Raw genomic sequence first — 23,327 nt, forward strand, 5'->3', positions numbered from 1 at the left:
CCTTTGACCATAAGGGCCGTTTGCTAATGTTGTTGTAGTAATATTGTTTGTATTTTTTGAAAATACTTGTGGGTGAAAAAATGTGTAGAAATGCATGTAATGTTGTTTAAGAATTGAAAACATTTGTTTAAATACATGTACCAAACGGCCTCTAATTTGTACAAAAATTTTGGTTTTTCCTAAAAATTAGCACACTTTTTATCTAAAAACTAGATAGAAAAATTTTAGTTTACTCCATTTTAAATCCTAAATATTAGTTTTATAAACACATTGACAATATTTAGTTTTATAAACTCACTAGCAATAGATAGATTTAAATTAAAAAATTAGGCCAAAATTGGGAATTGAGCCCATTTTTCAAACAATATAATTAGTAGGCACGGTTTCAAAACTATATTTTTTACTAACATCTTGAGTCTAAGAGACTCGATTTTGGGCTTTGTCCACCTGGAAATCGAGTCTTAGAAACTCAATTTATATATCAATGCTCAAAGACTCGATTTGTTCTTTAGAACATTCAAACTAAAAAGATGAAATTTCAGCAAGTGTTGGAGTACAAAATACAAACACAGATCAGCCAGTACAAAACATCCAACCAAATCCACCCCCAACAACCACTTAAAATCCATATTAAAAAAAATTAAAAAAATTTAAAAGAAAAAAACCAAAAAAAGAGAAAGAACCCATCAGATTAGAGAAAGAAAGAATCCAAGGAGAGAGAGCTCACCTCACTTCGCCGGGTTGATACCTGGGTCGCGCGGCATGGGTCGCGTTGCCTGGGTCACTCTTCTTCTTTGAGTCGTTTCTCTTCGTCATCGGTGGTGGCCATTCCGGCATCTTTGGGAAGAACGTTCGGGCGAGGATTAAAGAAAGAATCGAAGGTCTTGATTCGCTCTTGAGGAGCGAGTCCCACCGCCAGTTATCGGAGGAAGAGGAGGAGTCATGGTGGCAACGGCAAAGGGCAGAGTCAAAAAGCCGAGAAAGGAATGGTGGAGATAAGGGTGGGAGGGGATTTTGGTGTTTGGGAAGGTAAGGTTGTGATATGTAAATTTCAGTGAGTGATTTGGGTGTCCTCATTTTTTTTTTTTTTAATTATATAAATCGAGTCTTAGAGACTCGATTTCCAGGTGGTCACCACGTGGAAAAAATGCCACATCGGACGTGATCAGACCATGGAAATCGAGTCTTTGAGACTTGATTTATAGCCTAAAATCGAGTCTTTTAGACTCAAGATGTTAGTAAAAAATATAGTTTTGAAACCATGCTTACTAATTATATTGTTTGAAAAATGGGCTCAATTCCCAATTTTGACCTAAAAAATTATATTAAACTCAAAATAAAAACCCGACGAGACTAGTTTTTATTATTATTATACTCACAAACCCCTCTATCAAGAATTCTTCTTCAGAGGAAATTAATAAATTTTGTTACTCACTTCTTTCAAATAATATATATATATATATATGTATATATATGTTGGAGCATTATAATATTAAATAATTAAAATGAATAAATATTATAACATAAATGTAAAGATGTGGGAGTGAATATGAAAGATGAGGAGTTAGTGAAAATATTTAATCCCACATTGAAAAGAAGAGAAGCTATTTTATTCTTTTTAACTGTGGTGATTAATGGGCTAAAATGTATTGTCTCAGATATTGGGTTAGATACGTGCGCAAGGGGGAGGTGAAGAGTGGAGGTTGAATTTGTCAAAATTAGAAGGTTTAATTTGTAACTTAACCTTAATAAATAATAAATAAAAATAAAAAATAAAAAAGAAGAAGAAGAAGAAGAAGAAGAAGAAGTTGAAGTTACCCAGCTGTGACGTGTCCAAGAAACTTGCAGGAGCTCACTCACCAAAATAAAAAGGACCAATACTCAATAGTCATTTACAAAAACAGACAAACTCACTCAGAGAGAGAATATTCCCGCGAGCTACTGGCGAAGATCTGCTTAACCAAGGTCTGAATCATTTTCTAAACATTGCTTTTGTTGCTATTTGTTTTTATTGATTAAACGTAGTAGTTAGGGTTTGGTTTTGGTGTGATTTAATTTGCTTGGTTCATTTTTGGGAAATTTTACCTATGAAGCACCACGTGAGGAGTGGTAGGCGACGCCGCTATCGTGACCTTTTTTTTTTCTTTGCGCGATATGCGTCAACTCAACGCCGAGTTAGGCCGATGCGCGCAGAATCAGGTCGATTTGCGCCAATTTGGTCCGTATCGGCCGTAGCCACTGATACCAGCACTGAATCGAACGATTCAGGCCGAAATTCAAAAAAAAAAAAAAAGTGCGAAACGCACTGTTAGGCCAAAAAATAAAAATAAAATAAAAGGTGCAAAACGCACCGTTTGGTCAAAAACCCTATTTCTCAGTTATCTCTATCTCAGTCCTCATCTTCAGCTCTCTAGTCTCTATGCTCCACACCACGACTCTCTGGCCTCTACTTTCCGTCTCCCCTCTCTCACACAATCTCACTCTCACACTCACACAATCTCACTCTCAAAAGTCTCAACTCTCAACTCACTCACACTCTGCTCTCCGTCTCCCCTCAGGTATCAATCTCAAGCTTTCAATCTTAGTTTTTCATAGCTTTCACATGCTCTGAATTTTACTCAATGTGTCTGTGATTTGATTTTTTTTATTTTTTTATTTTTTATTTAAGTTGTAATGTAATAATGTTGTGACTTGGGTTTGTTACAGGTAGTAGAATGAGCATTCTACTGAAGCGGCTTTTGGTGCGCCGACCACTTATTGTGCACTGTCCAGCAATGGTACCTCTACCGACAGTGCATCGGCCAATACCTGCGCACTGTCCAGTAAAGCTAGCAACTACACAACTGGTGGGATCTGGTGGCGGATATGAAGGAGGATGGTATGAGCTTTTTCTTAGTTTTTTTTTTCTCCTTACTTTAATTCCCTTACTGGTGGTGCTATATTACATGATACTATATATATTGAACATTTGATTTATTTTTTGCTTTGTTTGGAATCCTGTATGCTGTCCAAACTCAGACCTTTTGCATTTGTTTTGAGCCTTTGTAAGAAAATACTATGGTGATTCCAAATGTTAGCTTTAGTAATTGATTAATTTTATTACGTACATTTTTTGTCATGAATAATTTTACTATGTACATTAGTGTAACCAAAAACCTAATGCTTCTCTACATTTGTGTAACCAAAAGGTAATGCTATCTCTACATTAGTGATGCAGAAGATTAATTTGTTCAAAATTTATTGTTCACAAAACTTCTTTAGTACTTTGAGCAGCAAAGTTAAACTGATTGTTATAAGCATCCTTGTTATTTTTTAGTAAGTGGATGAGGGACACGAGTTTATTTGAATTTATCACCTTCATATATGATTTGAAAATGAAATGGAAATGCTTAAGTTGAGTAGATGATTGGTTTAGGCAGTATCCCTTCTACCTCCTTTTGTGATTCTTTTGAGATCCTTTAATTTTCATATAATAAGCCCTTTTATATTGTTGTCTGCTTATATTAGTCTCTCCATAAGAGGATAGAAATTGTAGTTTCTTTTTTTGATAAAATTTTCAAAATGTATTTTTGATACATAAAAATGTACTCATGATATATGAAATATTTAATAGTCAGAGAATTTTCATTTAGTTCTTCTTCCATTTAGATTTTGTATTCACTCTTAGTCATAGATGTACTTTGAAGATTTGTATCTAAATTTCAGGGTCTTCTCTAAAATATTTTCATATGTTTTATTCCTTCAAAATAGAGTATCCACGTCAATATCAGCAATTGTACCCATTGATTTGTATTTTTTTTTTCTCTATTGTTTTTAACTTCTAAGATGCTTGGTGAATAACCTGAACAGCAACCAACCTCATTTTCCTTTTGAAGGTTTGCTGTAAACCATAAGAAATTTCTACTTACTGTAAATTATCCAGTCAGAGCTAATTCTGGTGGGTAATTGTGAGAGAGTTTTCTTGAATACATGTTTTTAACTTTTCGGCATTATTACCTTTTTCTTGCTCCTTTCTCCTCTCTTTTTTTGTTAGGTGTGTCCTTGATCTCTTTGTAGGTTCTGATATTTTATTCCATATTTAAAAGCTTTAATGTGGTTTAGAAATTTTACTAAACAATTTAGGGAGGCCATTTATTGTTTTTCATTGTTACTGCCTTCACATGCTTGGGCTCCATATTGCAGTTGAAGTGCAGCTGAACTTGACGATTGATGTTCTAACAGCTTGTTCTGGGTCCGTTGTCCAATGTGGAAGTTTTACTTGTAGGAAAAACTTTTGAAGTTTTATTCAACATTTAGTATTTCATATTAAATATTTATCCAAACTTTTACTGGTAATTGGTAGAAATTTTTCTCTTCTTCTTCTTCTTCTCTGTCTTACTTTGTTTTAACCTCCTTGTAATAATCAGCTAATGTCAATTTCTTATGGGTTGTGGGTTATGAAGCATGGACACGGCTGGGAGGGTGCTGCACCGAAGTTCGACGCGGTACGCGGCGTCCTACGTGACTGCCTTTGCGTCAATGCCGCGTCTAAGCCTTTTTTTTTTTCACGAATTTGCACCGACTCAACTTCGATTCAAGCTGAACCGGGAAAATTCAGCCAAAATCAAGCCGTATAGGCCGAATTGGGTCGTATCGGCCGGCAACCGAAATGGCCGAAATGGACCGAAATGGCCGAAATCGGCCTTGAATCATGTAGGAACAGCCGAAATCGGCTTTGAATGAGGCCCAAACATCCCAAATCTGTCAATCTTTAATTTTATTTTGAATATTTGTTGCTTCCTTTGTGTTTTCTTTTTTGTTTTGTGTTTTTTGCCTTCTTCTTTCTTCGTTTTGTGAATCAAGGCATAGTAATGTGTTTTTTAAGAATATTTTAATAGTAAAAATATATAGAAAATATAAATAAAAATATTTTTAATAATTTTTTAATCTCCACACCCTGCCGCACCCGCACTCACACCCAACTTTTTCAAAAATTACTGAGTCCCGCACCCGCACCCAAATTCTAAAACACACCCATGCTTCATAGGTTGTGGGTGAAGAGTTTGTTTTGCAATGTGGTATTTGTGTCAAATTTTGGCCCCCAATCAAAATTTACTTATATTAAAAAGAAGGATATTTTTCTTTTTATTATACATAAGCTGTTAAATATTTTTGTTGCATTTTACACTACACATTTCATCCTATTAATTATTTTAGTATGTGATACTTAAGTTATTGGGTCCATTATCTAGTTATGGATGCCCACTTTTACAAAAGCAAAAGGCTGACTCCGAATTTTTAATTGTTACTTAGTGAAGGCATAATGTCTGCACCATAATGCCCACTTTTATGCCTACTTATGGTTTACTATTTTTCTGAATCCTTAGTACACTACCTATGTGCCTTGGTCTCCCCATGAGTGAGCTTGGATTTATTAAGCTTTGGGTCTATCCATTTGAAGGTACAATATAGTGTTGCATTATAATGAATTGAATGTTTGTAACCTGTTCAGAAATTCAACATTATCTGGGGTCTTTCAAAGGTACTAAAGGTGGATTGATAAAATTTTGCTGAGTCATTTAGATTTAGTAGTAGTTACAGTAATTTTAAGTGGATTGTCTCCTTTTATGCTTTCTAGCTACTTTTCATGGGGAAAAAAAAAAAAACATTTTGTATAGTACGTGCATAAAAAAGTAGAAAATACTGGGGGCAAATCATGGCAACAGAAAGTGAAAACATACATATTCTTTAACAAATTATTGGCATCGGAATGAATGTCAAGGCTTGCAAATATGATTACTCTTTTGGAGCTTCATTTTTTCATCCCCAATCTTCCAATAAGTACATTCTTTAGCTTTTTTATTCTATTTTTTTTTCTTGGGTGTGGTCTTTATATGTGGATTTCATGTCTGTGTGGCTGTTACTTGTCAACAATTTTGAGCTCTTGATATCTTCTTCATTCCATAATAGTTATACCATAAATGTTTGACGGATCTTGTGAACTTCATTGGATATAATTTGCTAGAATTTTTTTTTTTTTTTAATTTTTGAAGCTACTCTTGTATATTGGTCTTCTACCTAGATGCATTGATGATGTATATGATAATTACAATGAGTTCGTTGTGAACTTCATAGGAAGGAAACTATACGATAGACTTTTTTTTGTTGGGGGTGGCAGGGTTTGATGATAATCATTAGCTTATATACAGTTTTTTTTTTTTTTTAAAACGTTAATCTCTTTAATTTTCTTTTTTCCAACCAAATAATCATCATCATAGATTATATTATATATTATGGATTGGTAATTTGGTATTGGTTTCTTTGCAGGTATGACTATTTTAGAAAGCAATACAAAGAAAGAGAGTTTGAAATGACACTCGTTAGCGTAGTTTATGCAGTGATATTGGCATGGAGGTCTTATACAAGTTCAAAACAGCAAATGAAAATACTACTCAGGCACTTGATACTTTAAGTATATTGGTAATTACCCTATACAATTACCAATATACTTAAAGTATAGGGTATAGGGTAATCAGGCACTTGATACTTTAAGTATATTGGTAATTACCCTATACAATTACCAATATACTTAAAGTATAGGGTATAGGGTAATCAGGCACTTGATACTTTAAGTATATTGGTAATTACCCTATACAAGTCTTTAAGTATATTACAAAGTATAGGGTAATTACCAATATACTTAAAGTATAGGGACTTTAAAAATACTTGAAGTGTGTGAAAGACTAGAGGCTAGGTCATCAACTAAGCATTCTTCTTTCTTTGGACGATTTGCCTCTGCCTGTTGGTGGGACAAGACTAAAAAGGGCAAGGTTGGTGGGGGTGAGTCTAGGATGGGTGAAGATGACAGAATGTAGAGCTCTTTGTGATTTGTTTGATAAATTCTAGATTTTGTAACTTTATTTTGTTTTGATTTTAGAAAGAATCACAAAAAAAAAAAAAAAAAAAAAAAAAAAACAGAATCAGACAAAAAACAAAAATCTCAAAACCAAAACAAAGTTACAAAATCCAGAATTTATCAAAAAATCACAAAGAGCTCTACATTCCGTCACCTTCACACTTCCCAGACTCACCCCCACCAGCCTTACCCTTCTCAGTCTTGTCCCACCAAAAGGTAGAGGCAACTCGTCCAAAGAAAGAAGAATGCTTAGTTGACGACCTAGCCTCCAGTCTTTACACACTTCAAGTATTTTTAAAGTCCTTGCATCCAACTTCTAGGAGGTTTCAAGTGCCTTAGTAGTATTTTCATCTTGCTGTTTTGAACTTGTATAAGACCTCCATGCCAATATGACTGCATAAACTATGCTAACAATTGTCGTTTCAAACTCTCTTTCTTTGTATTGTTTTCTAAAATATTCATACTTGCAAAGAAACCAATACCAAATTTCCAATCCATAATATATAATATAATCTATGATGATGATTATTTGGATGGAAAAAAGAAAATTAAAGAGATTAACGTTAAAAAAAAAAAAAAAGCCTGTATATAAGCTAATGATAATTATCAAACCCTACCACCCCAACCAAAAAAAGTCTATCATATAGTTTCCTTCCTATGAAGTTCACAACGAACTCATTGTATCCATCATATACATCATTAATGCGTCTAGGCAAAGGACCAAAATACAAGAGTAGCTTCAAAAATTTTATTAAAAAAGTGATGGTATTTGTTAGGCCTATCCACAGGTCAGTCCGAGTCGGGTTTGTGCCCAACCTGGAACCGACCCAACAATTTCAGGTGGAAGGCAAGTTGACCCGCCGCCGACCGCCGGAAACCTCAGGTCGAGTTGGTTTCGATTCGGGTCTATGGTGGTCGATTTTGGGCAAAACCAACAGACAAACAAGATCCGTAGAGATTTGGCCGAATCTTGTCTAGTGGTACACTACTCCCCTGGCTTCATAGCTTATAAGGCAGTAAGTGGGGGGGTTTTCTTTCGATGTGGGACTTCTAGGACTCCATCCGAGGACGTTGCCAAGCATGCCTAGGACGTTTCCATGCATGCCTAAGATGTTGCAAAGCATGCCGACGACGGCCTAGGACGTTGCCATGCATGCCTAGGACATTTCCTTGCATGCCTAAGGTACCCACAAGGACATATCTTTTTGTGAAAAATAAGAAATCCTACTTGGTCTCTACTAATCCGACAGAGATTTGTTTGGAACTGGATATATATATATATATATATATTAATAGGGTATATCTACTGCTTAGCTCAAAAGGTAAATCAAGCTACTTGACATTGGCTTGGAAAAAGGAACCATTCAAATAACATGTTTCTTTGGCTCAAAAGCTAAACAATCCAATCCTAAAAAAATTTCTACTTGCATCGATGTTTTATGTCTTGAAAATTCAAGCTAGTTGAGCTCTGAATAAGAAACTGTTCAATAACGTTCTTCAGACAATACCAATTTAACCCACCTTCTAGGCTCATTTCCAATACTATCTTTGTAGGTATAGCAGTCAACTACAAATAATAATACATGCCATCTCAATGATGAATAATCAAATGTAAAGTAATAAATATGCTTTTGATTGGTAGCATTATGTATACAAGTTATTATTTTTATTAAATGAAGTTTTATTACTTAATGAGTAATTTTTTGGGTTTTGGGGGTATTTTGGTCATTTTTGGGTTTTAGGGGGTACTTTGGTAATTTTTAGGTTTCGAGGGTGTTTTGGTCATTTTTTGGGTTTCGGGGGTATTTTGGTACTTTTTGGGCTTCGGGGGTATTTTGGTAATTTTTTGGGTTTCAGGGGTATTTTGGTAATTTTTTGGGTTTTGGGGGGGTACTTTGGTAATTTTTTGGGTTCGAGGTATTTTGGTCATTTTTTGGGCATCGGGAGTATTTTGGTCATCTTTTGGTTTAAGGAATATTTTGGTCATTTTTAGGTTTCGGGGGTATTTTGGTAATTTTCTGGGTTTTGGGGGTATTTTGGTCATTTTTGAAAATTTTAGAGTACTTTGGTCTTTTTCACTTTAGTGGCATTTTGGTAATTTTGATAATTGGGTAATTTGGTGGGTTGGGGTTTACCCATAATAATTGAGTTGAGTTGGATTTGTGTTAAAAGAAATTAGTTAAATGGATTTTAATGAGTAAATGAGTTTTATATATCTAACTCAATTATACCCATCTCAAACCAATGGAGTGAATTCCGTACCATACCGGCCGGTACGGCCGGAATTTTTCGCACCGGAGTCCAAACCGGTACAGAAATAGCTGTGATTCGTACCGCCTTAGATACCAGGTTGTACCGGTCTGTTCCGGCCATTTCGGCCGGAAAAGATATTTCGGACCGGTATAGAACAGAGAATAAAAAGAAAAAGAAAGAAGAAGAAAAAGAAGTATAGAAAGAGAAGAATGGGTTGGCCATACAGTGCCTAATTTGTGGGTTCTGATCTGTGCTCCAAATCTTTCATTTTTCCTTCTAAAACATATTCTTATTTGGAACTTGTTCAGCCTCCGTAGCAGCTTGTCACTACAGTTTCTTCTTTCTTCTCCTTCTTCTTCGTTACTTTCCCTTTTTTGCTTCTTGATATCTCCACTAGCAATGCATGATAACTTTGTGCTTTTGAGTATTTTAAAATTTCTCATTAAACTGTGTTAGATGGTTAGGTAGGAGTTGGAGTGGTGTGGGATTAAAGCACATTTGCCTACATCTTTTGAGAAGTCACGTGTGCATCTTTTATTTTTTAATTATTATAAAAATACTATTTATGTTAATATATTGGAGTAATGTATAATGACTAATATATTAAACTTATGAACTCATCAAAAAAAAAAAAAAAATTTAAACTTATGCAAAAATATGTAAATTTTAAGTATTTATGATATATAGCGGTAACTCCGAAACGGTACACCGGTATCAACCGGTACCGAAATATTTCATTTTTTTAACTAAACCGAAACGGTCTCCGGTATGGTATTGACTCCCTTGCCTCAAACTCACTTATTTGCCACCCCTAAATTGTTGAGACACCCAACATGCGCTAGATTGAATGGGTTTATGCCTATAGTTCAAAGTTTGTGCTAAAGGCTGTTGTTTCTCCTCTCACCCATAAATATATGTCTTGCCTTCTACTTTCATGGACTAGTTCTCACGACAATTAAGATCATCATGAACCTGAGAGGTCCAATTACTTTCGCTTTGCAGAACATTTATCTGTTACTCGCCATATCCCTTTCATCAATAATCATGGTTGAGTTGAACCATTCTTGTTTTTATATTTTATACATGGTTTTGTTAATCAAAGATGATTGTGATTAAGCTATTTAAAAAATGATTCACTACATAAGCAAGATTTAAGATCGTTAGTTATGGTATCCACTAATCAGGGTGGATTTGTTGACATCGCTTATTTTTCGTAATATCAAGACAGGTACCTTTTTCTTTCCCCTTGAATGAATATTGATGATAAAAGAAATAAAATATTTGAGTTATAAAGAAGCAGACGTGGTTGATATTAACTTGGTCATTCCTAGAAAAAACACAGAGAAGAAAGAATTTATTTATGGGTGCCAAGGTTGTAAACAGAGAGTTGATGAACAAGTTGGATTTAACTTGATAAAAGTTTTTGTTAATATTTGTTTAAAACTAAGTTCAGTTTGAACCTTTTTTTAAAAAAAGAAGTTTGAACCTAATTTGTTTAGTATAAGCCGAGTTTAAGCACATTATTTTATTCATGAACAAGCTTACAAGTAAGGATAAATAAGTTGTGGGTTGTAGTTAGTTTAACAGGTAAGATTTCTTATTGTAGAATAAGAGACTTGAAGTTCGACTTTCTACATAAAAAATCAATTGATATTTTAGCCTAATGATAAAGAGCAATTATCATGACACTGACACCATAAATTTGAAATTCTATCATATATATATTAAAAAAAAAAATGTAATTAAGTCAAGCTTGGACTCTACTTAAGCTTGTTAATAAAGTTTGTGGGTTTCAGGAAAACCATCAAAATCTGCGGCTTGATTTAGCTCATTTATAGTCCTATTAATTTGTGGAGTAATTATTATTTTTACCAATTTATTAATATTGACATGTTCTTGCTGGGAAGGCTACAAGAAAACCTTATGGTAAAGTTCAGTGGAAAAAAAAGCTTTTTAGTAGAGGGAAGAAGATTCTCTTCCGTCTCAAATACTCAAATATCTCCAATCCAATGTTCAATGAATGTTGGCGCATGCAATGGTGCTATATATAAATAATTACACGTGATTTAAGTAGGATCTTCTAGAGTTGTTTGAGTAATTCCGCTATAAAATTTCAAAAGATCTATCCATCAATTTTAAAATTAATGGATTAGATTTACTGTATCATCAATATTTAAATTAACGTTAATCATCACCATTTTAGTTTCTATTTAAATGATAGATTATTTAACAAAATCCATTTCATTTATTCCAAAATGGATGGATAAGACTTTAAGAATTTCATGGTGGATTTATCCTAATAATTCTAGAAGATCTTAATCCGAAATAGTTCAATATGACCAAAATTTATTGAGGGGCTTCTTCCATTTAGAATCTTTAGGTAATTGCCAAAAGGAAAAACAATCATGTGTATTGTGTTCATGTTACATTCAGTGTATTGATATTGGATGCAAGTCAAACCTTTTTTGATTTGTGGAAGCCAAAATTATTGGGTTGTATTTCACTTGAAAGCCTTAGGCAATTGCTCAAATTGTAGACCTAGCAAACGGGTTTGACCTAGTCAAGTTCGATTCAAAAAAGGTTATGGTTAGAAACTTATTAAACTAAAACGAGCCAGATTGAAGTTTAGGTCAAATTTCTAGCTTGCAATTTGAAGCAATTCAAACGCGTGTCTCTAGTAGCACCCCAATAGTAGCAAACATGGGCAGTCTTAGGACTACTATGCTTCTTATAAGGAGGTCTAGGTGCAGTCTTAGGACTATTATGCTTCTTACAAGGAGGTCTAGGTGCAGACTTAGACTCTTGTATGAGCAATGGACAATTTGGTCTAATATGACCAACAACACCACAGTGGTGACACATGGGTACAAACTCAAATATACCTTGCGACCTGGGAGGGGGTTTAGAGATGGGTTTTATAACCTGAGATTCATCTAAAGGTTTTATGATTCCTTTTAAATGGAGGAATAAGTTAGAAGGCTTAGTTGGTATAGATTTAGAATTGGGCTCTACATCAAGCTAGGTACTAGACACTTTTCTAGCTTGGCCTTAGAATCAACTAGCTCTTCTTCCAAGCTATTGACCTTAACCTTAAGGGATTGATTCTTAGATTTGAATTTGTCTACCAACTCTTTAATATCTTTAAATTTAACTGTTAAGTCATCTTTGATATTTTCGATCTCATTTTAATTTTTTTAAGGATTGTTAAGCAATTTTCTTATATTTTTCAATTAACTTGTTAGATTCATCAAGTTTAGTCTCAAATCTTTTTGACTTTATATCATAGTAATACATTTCCTATTAATCTTATTATAGGCTTCTTTAAGGTCAGCACTTTATCCAATTTATCATGGTCACTCTTAGGGGAGTCACCGCTCTTATAAGAGGCTACAAAAGCCTACTTTTTATCTCTGGAGTCTCTCCTAGATATAGACTTATCTATGACAAGAGAGGTCAATGATCAACTTAGTGATTAATACCTAAACTAGAGTTAACCCACTCTAATACTGATTAAGAAGTTATAGTTTAGACCTCGTCAGTTGTTATTATCAAAATTTAGTCAATTTATTAAATTTAACCAGTTATGAATTATGATATTTAATGGATTTTGGTTAAAAACCACACCAACAAATCACCATAATATAAAGTGTGGAAAACATAAAGAATATAATGATTTGTTGACAATGTGAAAAACCTCTGGTTAACACCAAAGGAAAAAACACAAGGAGGTTTTACGATCAACCTCAAGACAAAATCTATTATTAGAACTAGCCGCGAACCCGCGCGTTGCGCGTGATAATTATTTTTATGGTGGTTTTATTAATTATTTTTTTTAACAATTTAAACTAATGTAATAAAGAGTAGTTTATTTCGTAATCATATTTTTATTTATTATAATAACACTCATAAATATAATATAGGAACAATCATAAATCATAAATATAAATTTTGTTATGCCAAAATGAAAACAATACAATTTTCTCAAGAATTCAAAAGGCAAGTTAACAAAAATATTCATTTTTAAATAAAATTTATTTATAACCTTTTGTGAATCATTAAAAAGAACATAAAATTTGGAAATTATTCTTTTATTTTTAAACAAACTTTTTCAAACCTTATTTGTTATGCCTACAATCCAAAATACTGAAAAACATAACTAAAAGAATTATTAAAACTTAGCAATGATTAATTGGGCCAATTAGCAAAACAATTTGCTATTGATAATCTATTAAAGTTATTTTCTTTGCAGAAATTGTAATTTTGTCCACCCAAAACATATCAGATAAACAATTATTAGCAAAATCTAAGAATTAAAACTTCTATATATGCATTGTTATAAAATAATAATAATAATAAAAATAAAATTGCAAAAGCTAAAATTTGTCACCCATCTGATTATTTTTTATTGTCTACCTTTTACTTTTCTCTAAATAAATAGCATTATAGAGTACTTCTAATACAACTATTAAGAGTACTTTGTCTACCACAAATGAATAAAAAATAAACAAAAATTAGTAAAGTCTCATAGTTTAACATCTAAATTGAGCACTATAAAAAATCATGCTATGTAATAGAATAAGTACCAAATTACAATAAATACCAAATTATCCAAATTATGCTATGTAATAGAATAATATTATATTTTATATGCTATATTTAATTCTTTATAACACAATAAGATAACATTTAACAATCAAAAAAAAGAAAAAGAAAAAAAGGAACAACAACAATTTAAAAAATTAAACTAAATCGCATTAACCCAAAATAGAGTTTTAAAGAATATAAAAATTTATCAACTTAAAGCAGAGATGCAAGAAAAATAAAAAAATCCAACAAAAAATTGAGAGAGAGAGAGAGAGAACCTTTTTATTGTGAGGTAAAACTATGCATAAAATGGAAGAGATAGTGACAAATTTATAGTAGAAGGTGTGAATAAGAAGAGACAAATATAGAGGAAGATGAAGGGAAATAAAAAGAATAATATTAATGTAGAGGGTAGTGATGAGATGAAAAGGTAAGGGAGGGAGAAAGGTTGGAAAAGTAGTGGGGAGATGAAAAGATAAGGAAGGAAGAAATGTTGAAAACGTGTAAATATTAAAAAATAAATGTTAAAAACAATTATAGGAAAATTGGAAGAAAAAAAATAATGACATAAACGCTGATGTGGCTCAACTGGAGTAAAGTAACAATAAATGCTATGATTCAATTTTTAGATATATATAGATTTTTATATGCTATATTTAATTCTTTATAATGCAATAGGATAGCATTTAACAATGAGAGAGAGAGAGAGAGAGAGAGAGAGACAACAACAACAACAACAACATCAACAATTTAAAAAACTAAACTAAGTCACATTAACCCAAAGTAGAGTTTTAAAGAATATAAAAAATTATCAACCTAAAGTAGAGATGCAAGAAAAATAAAAAAAAAAATCGAACAAAAAATTGAGAGAGAGAGAGAGCCTTTTATTATGAGGGAAAACTATGTATAAAATGGAAGAGATAGTGACAAATTTATAGTAGATGGTGTGAATAAGAAGACAAAAATAGAGGAATATGAAGGGAAAGAGGAAGAATGATATTAACATAGAGGGTAGTGGAGAGATGAAAACGTAAGAAAGAGAGAAAAGTTGGAGAACTAATGGGAAGATGAAAAAGTAAGAAAGGGAGAAAGGTTGGAAAAGTGTAAATATTAAAAAAATAAATGTTAAAATCCATTATAGGAAAATTGGAAACAAAAAAGATAATGATGTGGATGCTGATGTGACTTAACTAGAGCGTAGCAACAATAAATACTAAACTTCAGGTTTTAGATATATATAGATTGAAGTTTTTACAACTGAAAAAAAAAAAAAAAAAAAAAAAAAAAAAAAAAAAAAAAAAAAATCTTATATTAGTTGACTCTTATGACCCTTAAATATTTTAGTAAGGCTCGAAATCCAAGTCATCAGCTGACTTAATGGGTCTGATTGAGAATTAGGATTCTTGAAACCCAATTGATTGAGACTTTGTCAGGACATAGCTCGATAAATCGATTATGTGTCAAGCTTTCAGACACTTCCTTTTACTTGAGTTGATCTTGGGTCTCCCTTCTTAATCTTGAATTACAACTTTATGACACTTAATTATTTCTTCATGGTATACCAAAATTTAACAAATATTGACTAAAAAAAATATAATTTAGTCAAATACAAAATTTATGAACTGTATTTTGATACAAGGATAGTCCAATACAAATATACAAAATGTTAAGAATTAGGACACATCTTTTACAACTCAATTTAAAACAAAAATTTTAAACGCATTACACATGTCACATAAGCTAGAATTGACCATACCTACTTGTCCATCTAATTTCACAACATGCGAAGTAATCAATTGTGGGTGATAGAAAAAAAGAGGTGGGTCAAAGTAAAAGTTAGTAGACAAAAAATGTCCACTACTCACAATCGATTACTTCGACATGTTGTGAAATTGACGCTTTGTTTGTTTTGAAATAAACTATTTTCTGTAAAATGTCTTCACATTTTTAGATTTTGTTTGCATGTAAAATATTTTCAAACTTGTAAATATTTTCCTTTGATCATAAAATGCTTTGTAAAAAGTTGTAAAACATTTTACCTTTAAAAATTTGGTAAAACAATTTACAAAAATGCATAGCGGCCCTCCCCCTAATCTAGTGCTTAGGCTTGCGGTCCAATTGTTAAAGCCATTATTTGAATGGTCTTATTGTTGGATATCGCGTTGTAGTGGTTAGGTCACAGGAGCCGTTGATCTAGCCGTTAGGTTGTCGGAGCTAGTGGTTTGGTAACCAAAATCACATCCCGAAATTGTTGGTCCAATTCTGGTGATTTGGTTGCCAAAGTTGCCATTCTAGTAGCCAGAATGGCAATCTGATCATCGAACCTCCTACATTAGCAGTTCCAGTGACCTAGCTGTTGGTTTTGATGATTTGTGCTTAAAATTTTTTACATATTACACAAAACACATGAAAATATTTTCTTAAAAATATTTTATTTGTAAAACTCTTTCTCAGGGAGATAAAATTTTGGTTTTGTCCCCAAGGTCTATTAGTTAATAATTATTACACTTTATTGTAAAAAAGAACAAAATATTTTATTATTGTAGGTAGATTTAGGGTCTGTTTGAGACCCACTTATTTTACTAAAATTAAAAATTTCTTATTGAAAGTACTGTAAATAAATAAGCTGGCAAAAATAAGTGTTGCCAAACGCACACTTAGTCTTATGTTTACTTTACGAATTGAGCGGAACCAATAATAGGATATTGTAAAAATATCTTTGAGTAATACCACTATCATAAGTTCTACTACAAGTTGTTCTTGTGGCAAGTCGTTAGTGGTGGAGTTGTGGACCCATCACTTTTACTTCACCACTCATAACTTGTCACGCGAACTAGTCGTGGGCCTTATGGAATAAGTTGTTGGTCTAGAATTTTTTAATGGATTTGATTTACTTCTACTACTTTTTTAACTAGAACCTCATTTTGTTTTAATGAGAAACTATCACATCATCCACTAATTAAATAAAAGATAAAAGATTAGATTGCATAGTAAAACTCTTTTTTAATATCTTCATTTTTATTTTTATTTATTTTATAATTAATTGCTACTAGTCGACTGGGTGGCAAATGGGCGGATTGGGTCATAAATGAGTTGGGTCATAAATGGGCTAGGTGTGTATTTACCCATTTATCAATTTATGATCCGTTTATATATAAATTAATTATCCATTATCTGTTCAACCCATTTAATTAGTAACCCACCCATTTATTCCATTTAATTTCAATATATTGCCACTAATGCATTAGCTGAGACTAGGGGTGTGCGTAGGTCGGGTTGAGGGAATTTTTGACCCAACCCACCATGGTGGGTCAAAAAAAATTCAACCCAACCCAACCCATCACATAAGTCCAACCCAACCCACATGGATCGGGTTGTGTCAAGTTGAACCCATGGGTTTGACAAATTATTATTATTATTATTATTATTATTAAATTTATTAAATATATTATTATTAGTATATATTATATATTTTTTAAAATATATAATAATATTATTAGTANAAAAAAAACCCTTACTTCTAGTTGCTACCTCTAATAGTAACTAACACACATAAGCACATGTTCCTCCAATATTATTATTATTATTAAATTTATTAAATATATTATTATTAGTATATATTATATATTTTTTAAAATATATAATAATATTATTAGTATATATTATATATGTATATAAAATATATTATATATAAGCACTTATAGTATATAATATTATCATTAGTATATATTAAATTTACAGTTGATTTAAAAAAAAAATTATTAAATATATAATATATTTTAAATATATATTAAATATGAGTGGGTCGGGTTGGGTCGGGTTTGGTAGATTTGTAATTTTATGACCCACATCCAATCCGACCCGCTATAAAAAATATTTTGTGACCCAACCCAACCTACCAAATTTTAAAAACCGATCCAATCCGGCGGGTCGGGTTAGGTCGGGTCAAGTTTGGCGGATCGGTAGGTTTTCTGTACACTCCTAGCTGAGACACGTGAGCTGTGCCAACCAAATAGACATCGCAGACGCCACTCTCGGCAGTAGATTCGCACGTGAGAGCCACCACGCTTCTCGATAGTTCCTCCGGAAGAACTTTCCTCTGCTCAGAGCTATCAGCGTCGTGGCTTGTCAAAACGACGTCGTCTTCGTCGTTTCTCTCACGGCTCTTCAACATAGACGATGTTCTCGCTGAGGGAGTCGTCGACGGTAGGGTTTTCGATGTGGACGAAGTCCTCGCCTTCGGCTGCGGCGGCTGCTTCACTGGTGGGCACGTGGGGGTCAATCGCCGGAGGAGGAGAGTGGGGTTTGCGGCGGTAGGAGGCGGTGGCAGAGATGGTAATTTTGGGGATTTGTGGGGGTGAAAAGCGTGCGAGGGTGAAGAAGGTGTGGCTTTGGACAGTACGGAATCGGAGGGAGCGTGTGTTTGTCTTGGTGGTGAAAAAGCATGACTCAGCCGAGTTGAGTGAGTTGGCCAGGTGAGTCAAGTGAGTCATTAAAAAAAAAAATTTCTCTATACTGCTCTAGACTGATGTGGTGACTGGAGTGTAGGGAAGTGCAGGTGTTTAGATTTGAATTTGGATTTGGATTTGAATTTTTTGTTTTTGCTTTTTTAATATTTTGTTATTAGTTTGGATGAGTGATTTTCTGATTTTCAAGGTCATCAGCGTATGTTTGGTTGCCGAGAATGTGATCGTGTGCTATTTTTGGTTTTGTGTTTGTTACGAGTCTGTTTGGACGATGAGAAAATGTAAGAAATGTCAAAGAGTAGGTGGTAAAGTGTGTTTGATTTTAGAAAGGTTTAGTGGGTTTTTTTGGGTTTATTTAAATTTAAATTTTATATGGGTTTAATGGTTATTAATAGATTTATTTAATTAAATGGGTGTTTATCCATTTAATCTAAATATTCAAATGAGTTAGATTAAGACTTATTCAAATAAGGTTGGTAATGGATGGATTCATGAATATGAGTAAAAATTGCTACCCCTACCTGTCGAATGCGCTTACGCACGGCAGCAGTTCCATAATTGATCTTATGGTTTGAAAATTCAGAAAATAAATAAACAAATAAATAAAGCCACTCAAATTCAACACCAGTGGCTGTGGATCGATGAGTTTAAATACAGGAGGCAGAGAGAAGAAACACATCCATTCATTCTGCAGCTAAAACTAATAGTAGTTGTTGAAGAAAGATGGCCTCCGCAGGAATTGGCAGGATAAAGCTGGGTTCACAGGGACTGGAAGTATCAGCGCAAGGTTTAGGATGCATGGGCATGTCCGGTTTGTATGGCCCTCCAAAGCCCGAACAAGACATGATCTGTCTCATTCATCATGCCATCCACACTGGTGTCACCTTCCTCGATACTTCTGATATGTATGGCCCCTTCCTCAATGAAATCCTCCTTGGAAAGGTACTTTGCTTATTAATACATTTTTTTTCTCTCTCTCTCTCTCACTTTCTTTTCTTTACTGTTACCATCGCTTTCTTACAGGCTTTGAAGGGAGGGCTAAGAGAGAAGGTAGAATTGGCAACAAAGTTCGGTGTTACGGTTGTGGATGGGAAGAGAGAGATCCGTGGTGATCCAGCTTATGTGAGAGAGGCTTGTGAGGCCAGCTTGAAGCGCCTTGATGTTGACTGTATTGATCTCTATTACCAGCATCGCATAGACACCCGTGTTCCCATTGAAGTCACGGTTAGTTTAAGTCTAACTCTGTTGATTTGTAAAATTGGTTTAATTGGACTTTGTTATACAAGAATTAGTGGAAACAGAGAATCTGCATTTGATTCAGGATTAACCTCACAATGTTAGGAGTAGAGAAATCCATTCTTGTCATGCATTTATATGATATCTAGCTTATTGTCTTGTATATCATTTAATTTCTTGATACTTCTGTTCTGAATCTGTTTTGAGTCCTATCCAATGTTAATCTTTCGATTTATTTTCTTTTGATAAATAAAAATTCTCTTTTACTGTATATTTGGAATGGATGATATGGGAGGAGAGAAGAGGGGAAAATGGCCAGAATATTCTATGAGGGGAGGAGAAAAGTAGCCGGAATGTTTTTCCCCTCTCCTCTACTCTCCCACCATCCAAACGTAGGGTTAGAGTCATATCATATATCCTTGAAATACCATATTAAGATCATTTGACTGAAGATCCAAATTGTGAGGAATCTCTTTCAGAAAAAAGAAAAAAAGAAAAATCATTTTCACTCTCGTCTTGGAATACTACTCCCCCATGCATATTACTCTAAGCCTTTTACTTGCTACCTTCTAAACAGGAAATGCTACATGGATTTCCTTCACCACTCTGTACTTGTGGTGGTGGAAACATTTAAAATTATCTTCTTGCCTCTTTGATTACTTCATTTTCTCACTTGACTCTATGACTAGTTCATTTTGTAAGAGCTGAAAACTTACGTTACTCTTCCATGATGGTTTTACAGCAATGAATGAATATCTTGGTATGACTTTGTTGTCATAAGGGATATAACATCAATTACTTTGTGGGCCAAAAGCAAACCAATTAAGGCTCACCTCATTTGTTTTACTTCAATCAATTCATCAAAATGAGGCAACCAAAGTTTCAAACATTTTTTTTTTTTTTTAAGAAACAACAAAAATTAATGAGGGTTCCTCTTTCTCTCTCTGATTATGTAATGAGGAATGAGGCTACAACAAATCATTTTCACCCTGTTCATATTTATATTTCCACATCCAAAATGTTTTGGACTGCATCCTAGGCAAATTCCAGATTAATCAATTTTCAGAATATATTTTTGAAATTTAGGATGTGCATGGGACATGTCTGATTTCATTTCTAATATATACTGGATTTAGGATTTCCAAAATATATTCTTGAAATTTAGGATAGTCTATGAATTCTATGCAAAGTGAAGCCATCATCTAAGTAATTACCATCATTCAGTTCTTTTATGATTATTTATGAAATATGTGAAAAATGGAACTACCATTTGTTAAAGATCATGTAATCATGAGACTATATTGTCCTGCTTTTCTTGATAAGTTAAACTGTAATGCTTGTCAAATAATGACTGGCGAGCCTTGTAATTCACCATTCTTGCATTCTAAATTAGTCTAATTACATAGAAAAAAGCTGTTGTTTGTAGAATGGTTATGTTACAGCTATCTTTTTTTATGCTAGCTTAGCGGTTATGTTCGTTGCCACTATTGTGCCTTAATTAGTGTCCCATCATGCATCTTTGAAGAAGCTTGCTGTTGAGCTTCCCCTAATTCTTCTCTTCTATATATTATAAGATTGGGGAACTCAAGAAACTTGTTGAAGAGGGTAAAATCAAGTACATAGGTCTTTCTGAGGCCTCTGCCTCAACAATTAGAAGAGCACATGCGGTTCATCCCATAACTGCTGTGCAGCTAGAGTGGTCTTTGTGGTCTAGGGATGTGGAGGAAGAAATAATTCCTACTTGCAGGTGAGGTGTCAATTACAATTGCATATTAAGGTATTGAATAATTAAGATTCAAAATTTAATTTTGACCTCATTGTGCAGGGAACTGGGCATTGGGATTGTTGCATACAGTCCTCTGGGACGAGGATACTTTACTTCAGGGCCTAAGGTTGTTGAAAATCTGTCGGACAACGATGTTCGTAAGGTTTGTGAATCTGCCACACAACTGTTGAGCTTCAAATTCAATTACTCATACAATAAGAATGACACCTTTATAGCATCATCAGTGTATATATATGAATATCCCAAGATTTTATTTCCTTGCAAGAAACCATTGGCTTAGATAATTATTCAGTTTGCTTTCCTGTTTCTCTTAACCATACAGTAGTCGACATTCTATCTAAAACTTGACTTATGCCCAAAATTTTCTTCTGTGGTAATAATATCCAAATAGAAATAGTCCTAATTTTTCTTAACAAATGATTTTCTATGCCTAAATATTGGCTGAAATCTTTGTAGTGCAAATATCTCGTGTTCATTATGTATTTGCATAGCCCTAGCTCACCTCAATTTCTCATGTTGCCCATCAGAATATTTGGTTCCTTTCTTCGATGGTTTTCCCCTCCTCCTAACTCATTACACCTGAAATAAAAAGTTATTGCCAGGAGTTGAATATTTTCCTATCAACTCCTTTTGGTTTTACAGAAAGCTTGTTTTCATGAAATTGATATAGATTAATTGATTCCTGTTATTTTGTTGATCATAAGAGATGTAATTAAGTATTTTCTCTAACCTACATAAGTTGTCTATGGTCATTCATGAAAGTTTGGAGGCTGGACTCTGCTGGTTTGATCACATCAGTCGTTTTAATATATATTTGCACATACTTCAATGGCACATCATACTAATGACCTGAATAAAGTAAGCATAGCCTGCCTCAATTGACAGGCATATGGTAGCATGGATGCCTGGATGAGGCTATAGCCATAGATATTGTTTGAGGTGTATGTTCATCGTTGCTTTTATGCACAACACTACTTCCTTCAAATTATCTGCAGTGACAACAGTCTTGATAAATATGTAGTGTTATAGAGATTTTCATTTATTATGCAGTGAACTCAGAATTTAAATGATATATGTATTCAATGCTTGCAGATTTTACCCAGGTTCCAACCTGAAAATCTGGAGCATAACAAGACCATATTTGAGCGTATTAATGAAATGGCAACGAGGAAGGGATGCACCACATCACAGCTAGCATTGGCCTGGGTTCATCACCAAGGGAAGGACGTGTGTCCCATACCTGGAACCACCAAGATTCAAAACTTCAACCAGAACATTGGAGCACTGTCTGTCAGACTAACACCAGAAGAAATTGCTGAAATTGAATCATTTGCTTCTGAGAATGACGTTAAGGGTGATAGATATGCAGAAGGCGCTTCAACTTGGAAGATTTCTGAAACTCCACCACTTTCTTCATGGAAAGCTTTGTAAGCACTGCACAAGCCTTTCATTCTGTCTCAGTACCACTTACTTGGAAACCTCATGGATTTTTTCAATATCATCGATGAAGTGTGTTGAGTATTTGACTGCTCAGAAAATAAGTATCTCCTTCCTAAACTATAGAGGCCTTTATAGTGTACACCTAAACTTTGAAATTTTGTTATCATCACCCTAATTCAGTGCTCAGGAGTCAATTGTGGAATTTTTATTGTTTAGGCTGGGTAGATTCCCACTAAACTCTTAATTTGGACCTCAATTCAGTTCTTGGAATGGATATTATAAATTAATCTCAAATTATGGCGTGGAATGCAAATTTGGAAGTGGGCATACTGTAAATGATTCATAATTTTGAATTAATAGTTATAATTAACCCATTTATTATGTTCGATTTCATGAAATTAGTAGATAAATATTTGGTTCATGCTTCACTATTTAGATCTTGTATGGAAAATTTTGTTGCTGTAGTCTTGTAGAGAATGTTTGCAAAAGTAAGCTTAAAGTTTGACATGAATTAAAAGAATGCACTTACCCTCTGTTTGTTTTGCTGTAAAATGATTTCACAAATATTTTTAGGTATTTTGCATTACATGTAAATTTTTTTAAACACCAACTACCAAAACCGGTGGTTCAGCTATCAGAATCATAGGTTCGATGATCGGACATTCAG

The 23,327-nt window shown here is 33.6% G+C and overlaps 2 protein-coding genes across 3 annotated transcripts in view; both read left to right on the plus strand.

The window, feature by feature from the left end:
• LOC112030690 (uncharacterized) overlaps window positions 1-18,093 on the plus strand; it is a 29,386-nt gene extending 11,293 nt beyond the window's left edge. Inside the window, exon 2 of the mRNA XM_065777214.1 lies at window positions 17,749-18,093. Coding sequence (XP_065633286.1) covers window positions 17,749-18,093 — 345 coding nt within the window. The remainder of the gene's footprint in view (window positions 1-17,748) is intronic.
• Window positions 17,753-22,954, plus strand: LOC112023969 (probable aldo-keto reductase 2). Of its 2 annotated transcripts, XM_065777275.1 has the most exons (6): window positions 17,753-18,207; window positions 18,782-19,140; window positions 19,222-19,422; window positions 21,009-21,181; window positions 21,260-21,362; window positions 22,313-22,954. In XM_065777275.1, the coding sequence occupies exons 2-6, from the start codon at window positions 18,922-18,924 to the stop codon at window positions 22,649-22,651; spliced, it is 1,035 nt and encodes a 344-aa protein (XP_065633347.1). In that variant the 5' UTR covers window positions 17,753-18,207; window positions 18,782-18,921; the 3' UTR covers window positions 22,652-22,954. The 2 variants fall into 2 exon arrangements, with proteins under 2 accessions (XP_065633347.1, XP_023912373.1); XM_024056605.2 differs by having other exon boundaries at window positions 17,753-19,140.
• Window positions 22,955-23,327: the final 373 nt, after the last annotated feature.

Source organism: Quercus suber, unplaced genomic scaffold (assembly GCF_002906115.3).
Source record: "Quercus suber isolate HL8 unplaced genomic scaffold, Cork oak 2.0 scaffold_151, whole genome shotgun sequence".
NCBI lineage: Eukaryota > Viridiplantae > Streptophyta > Magnoliopsida > Fagales > Fagaceae > Quercus > Quercus suber.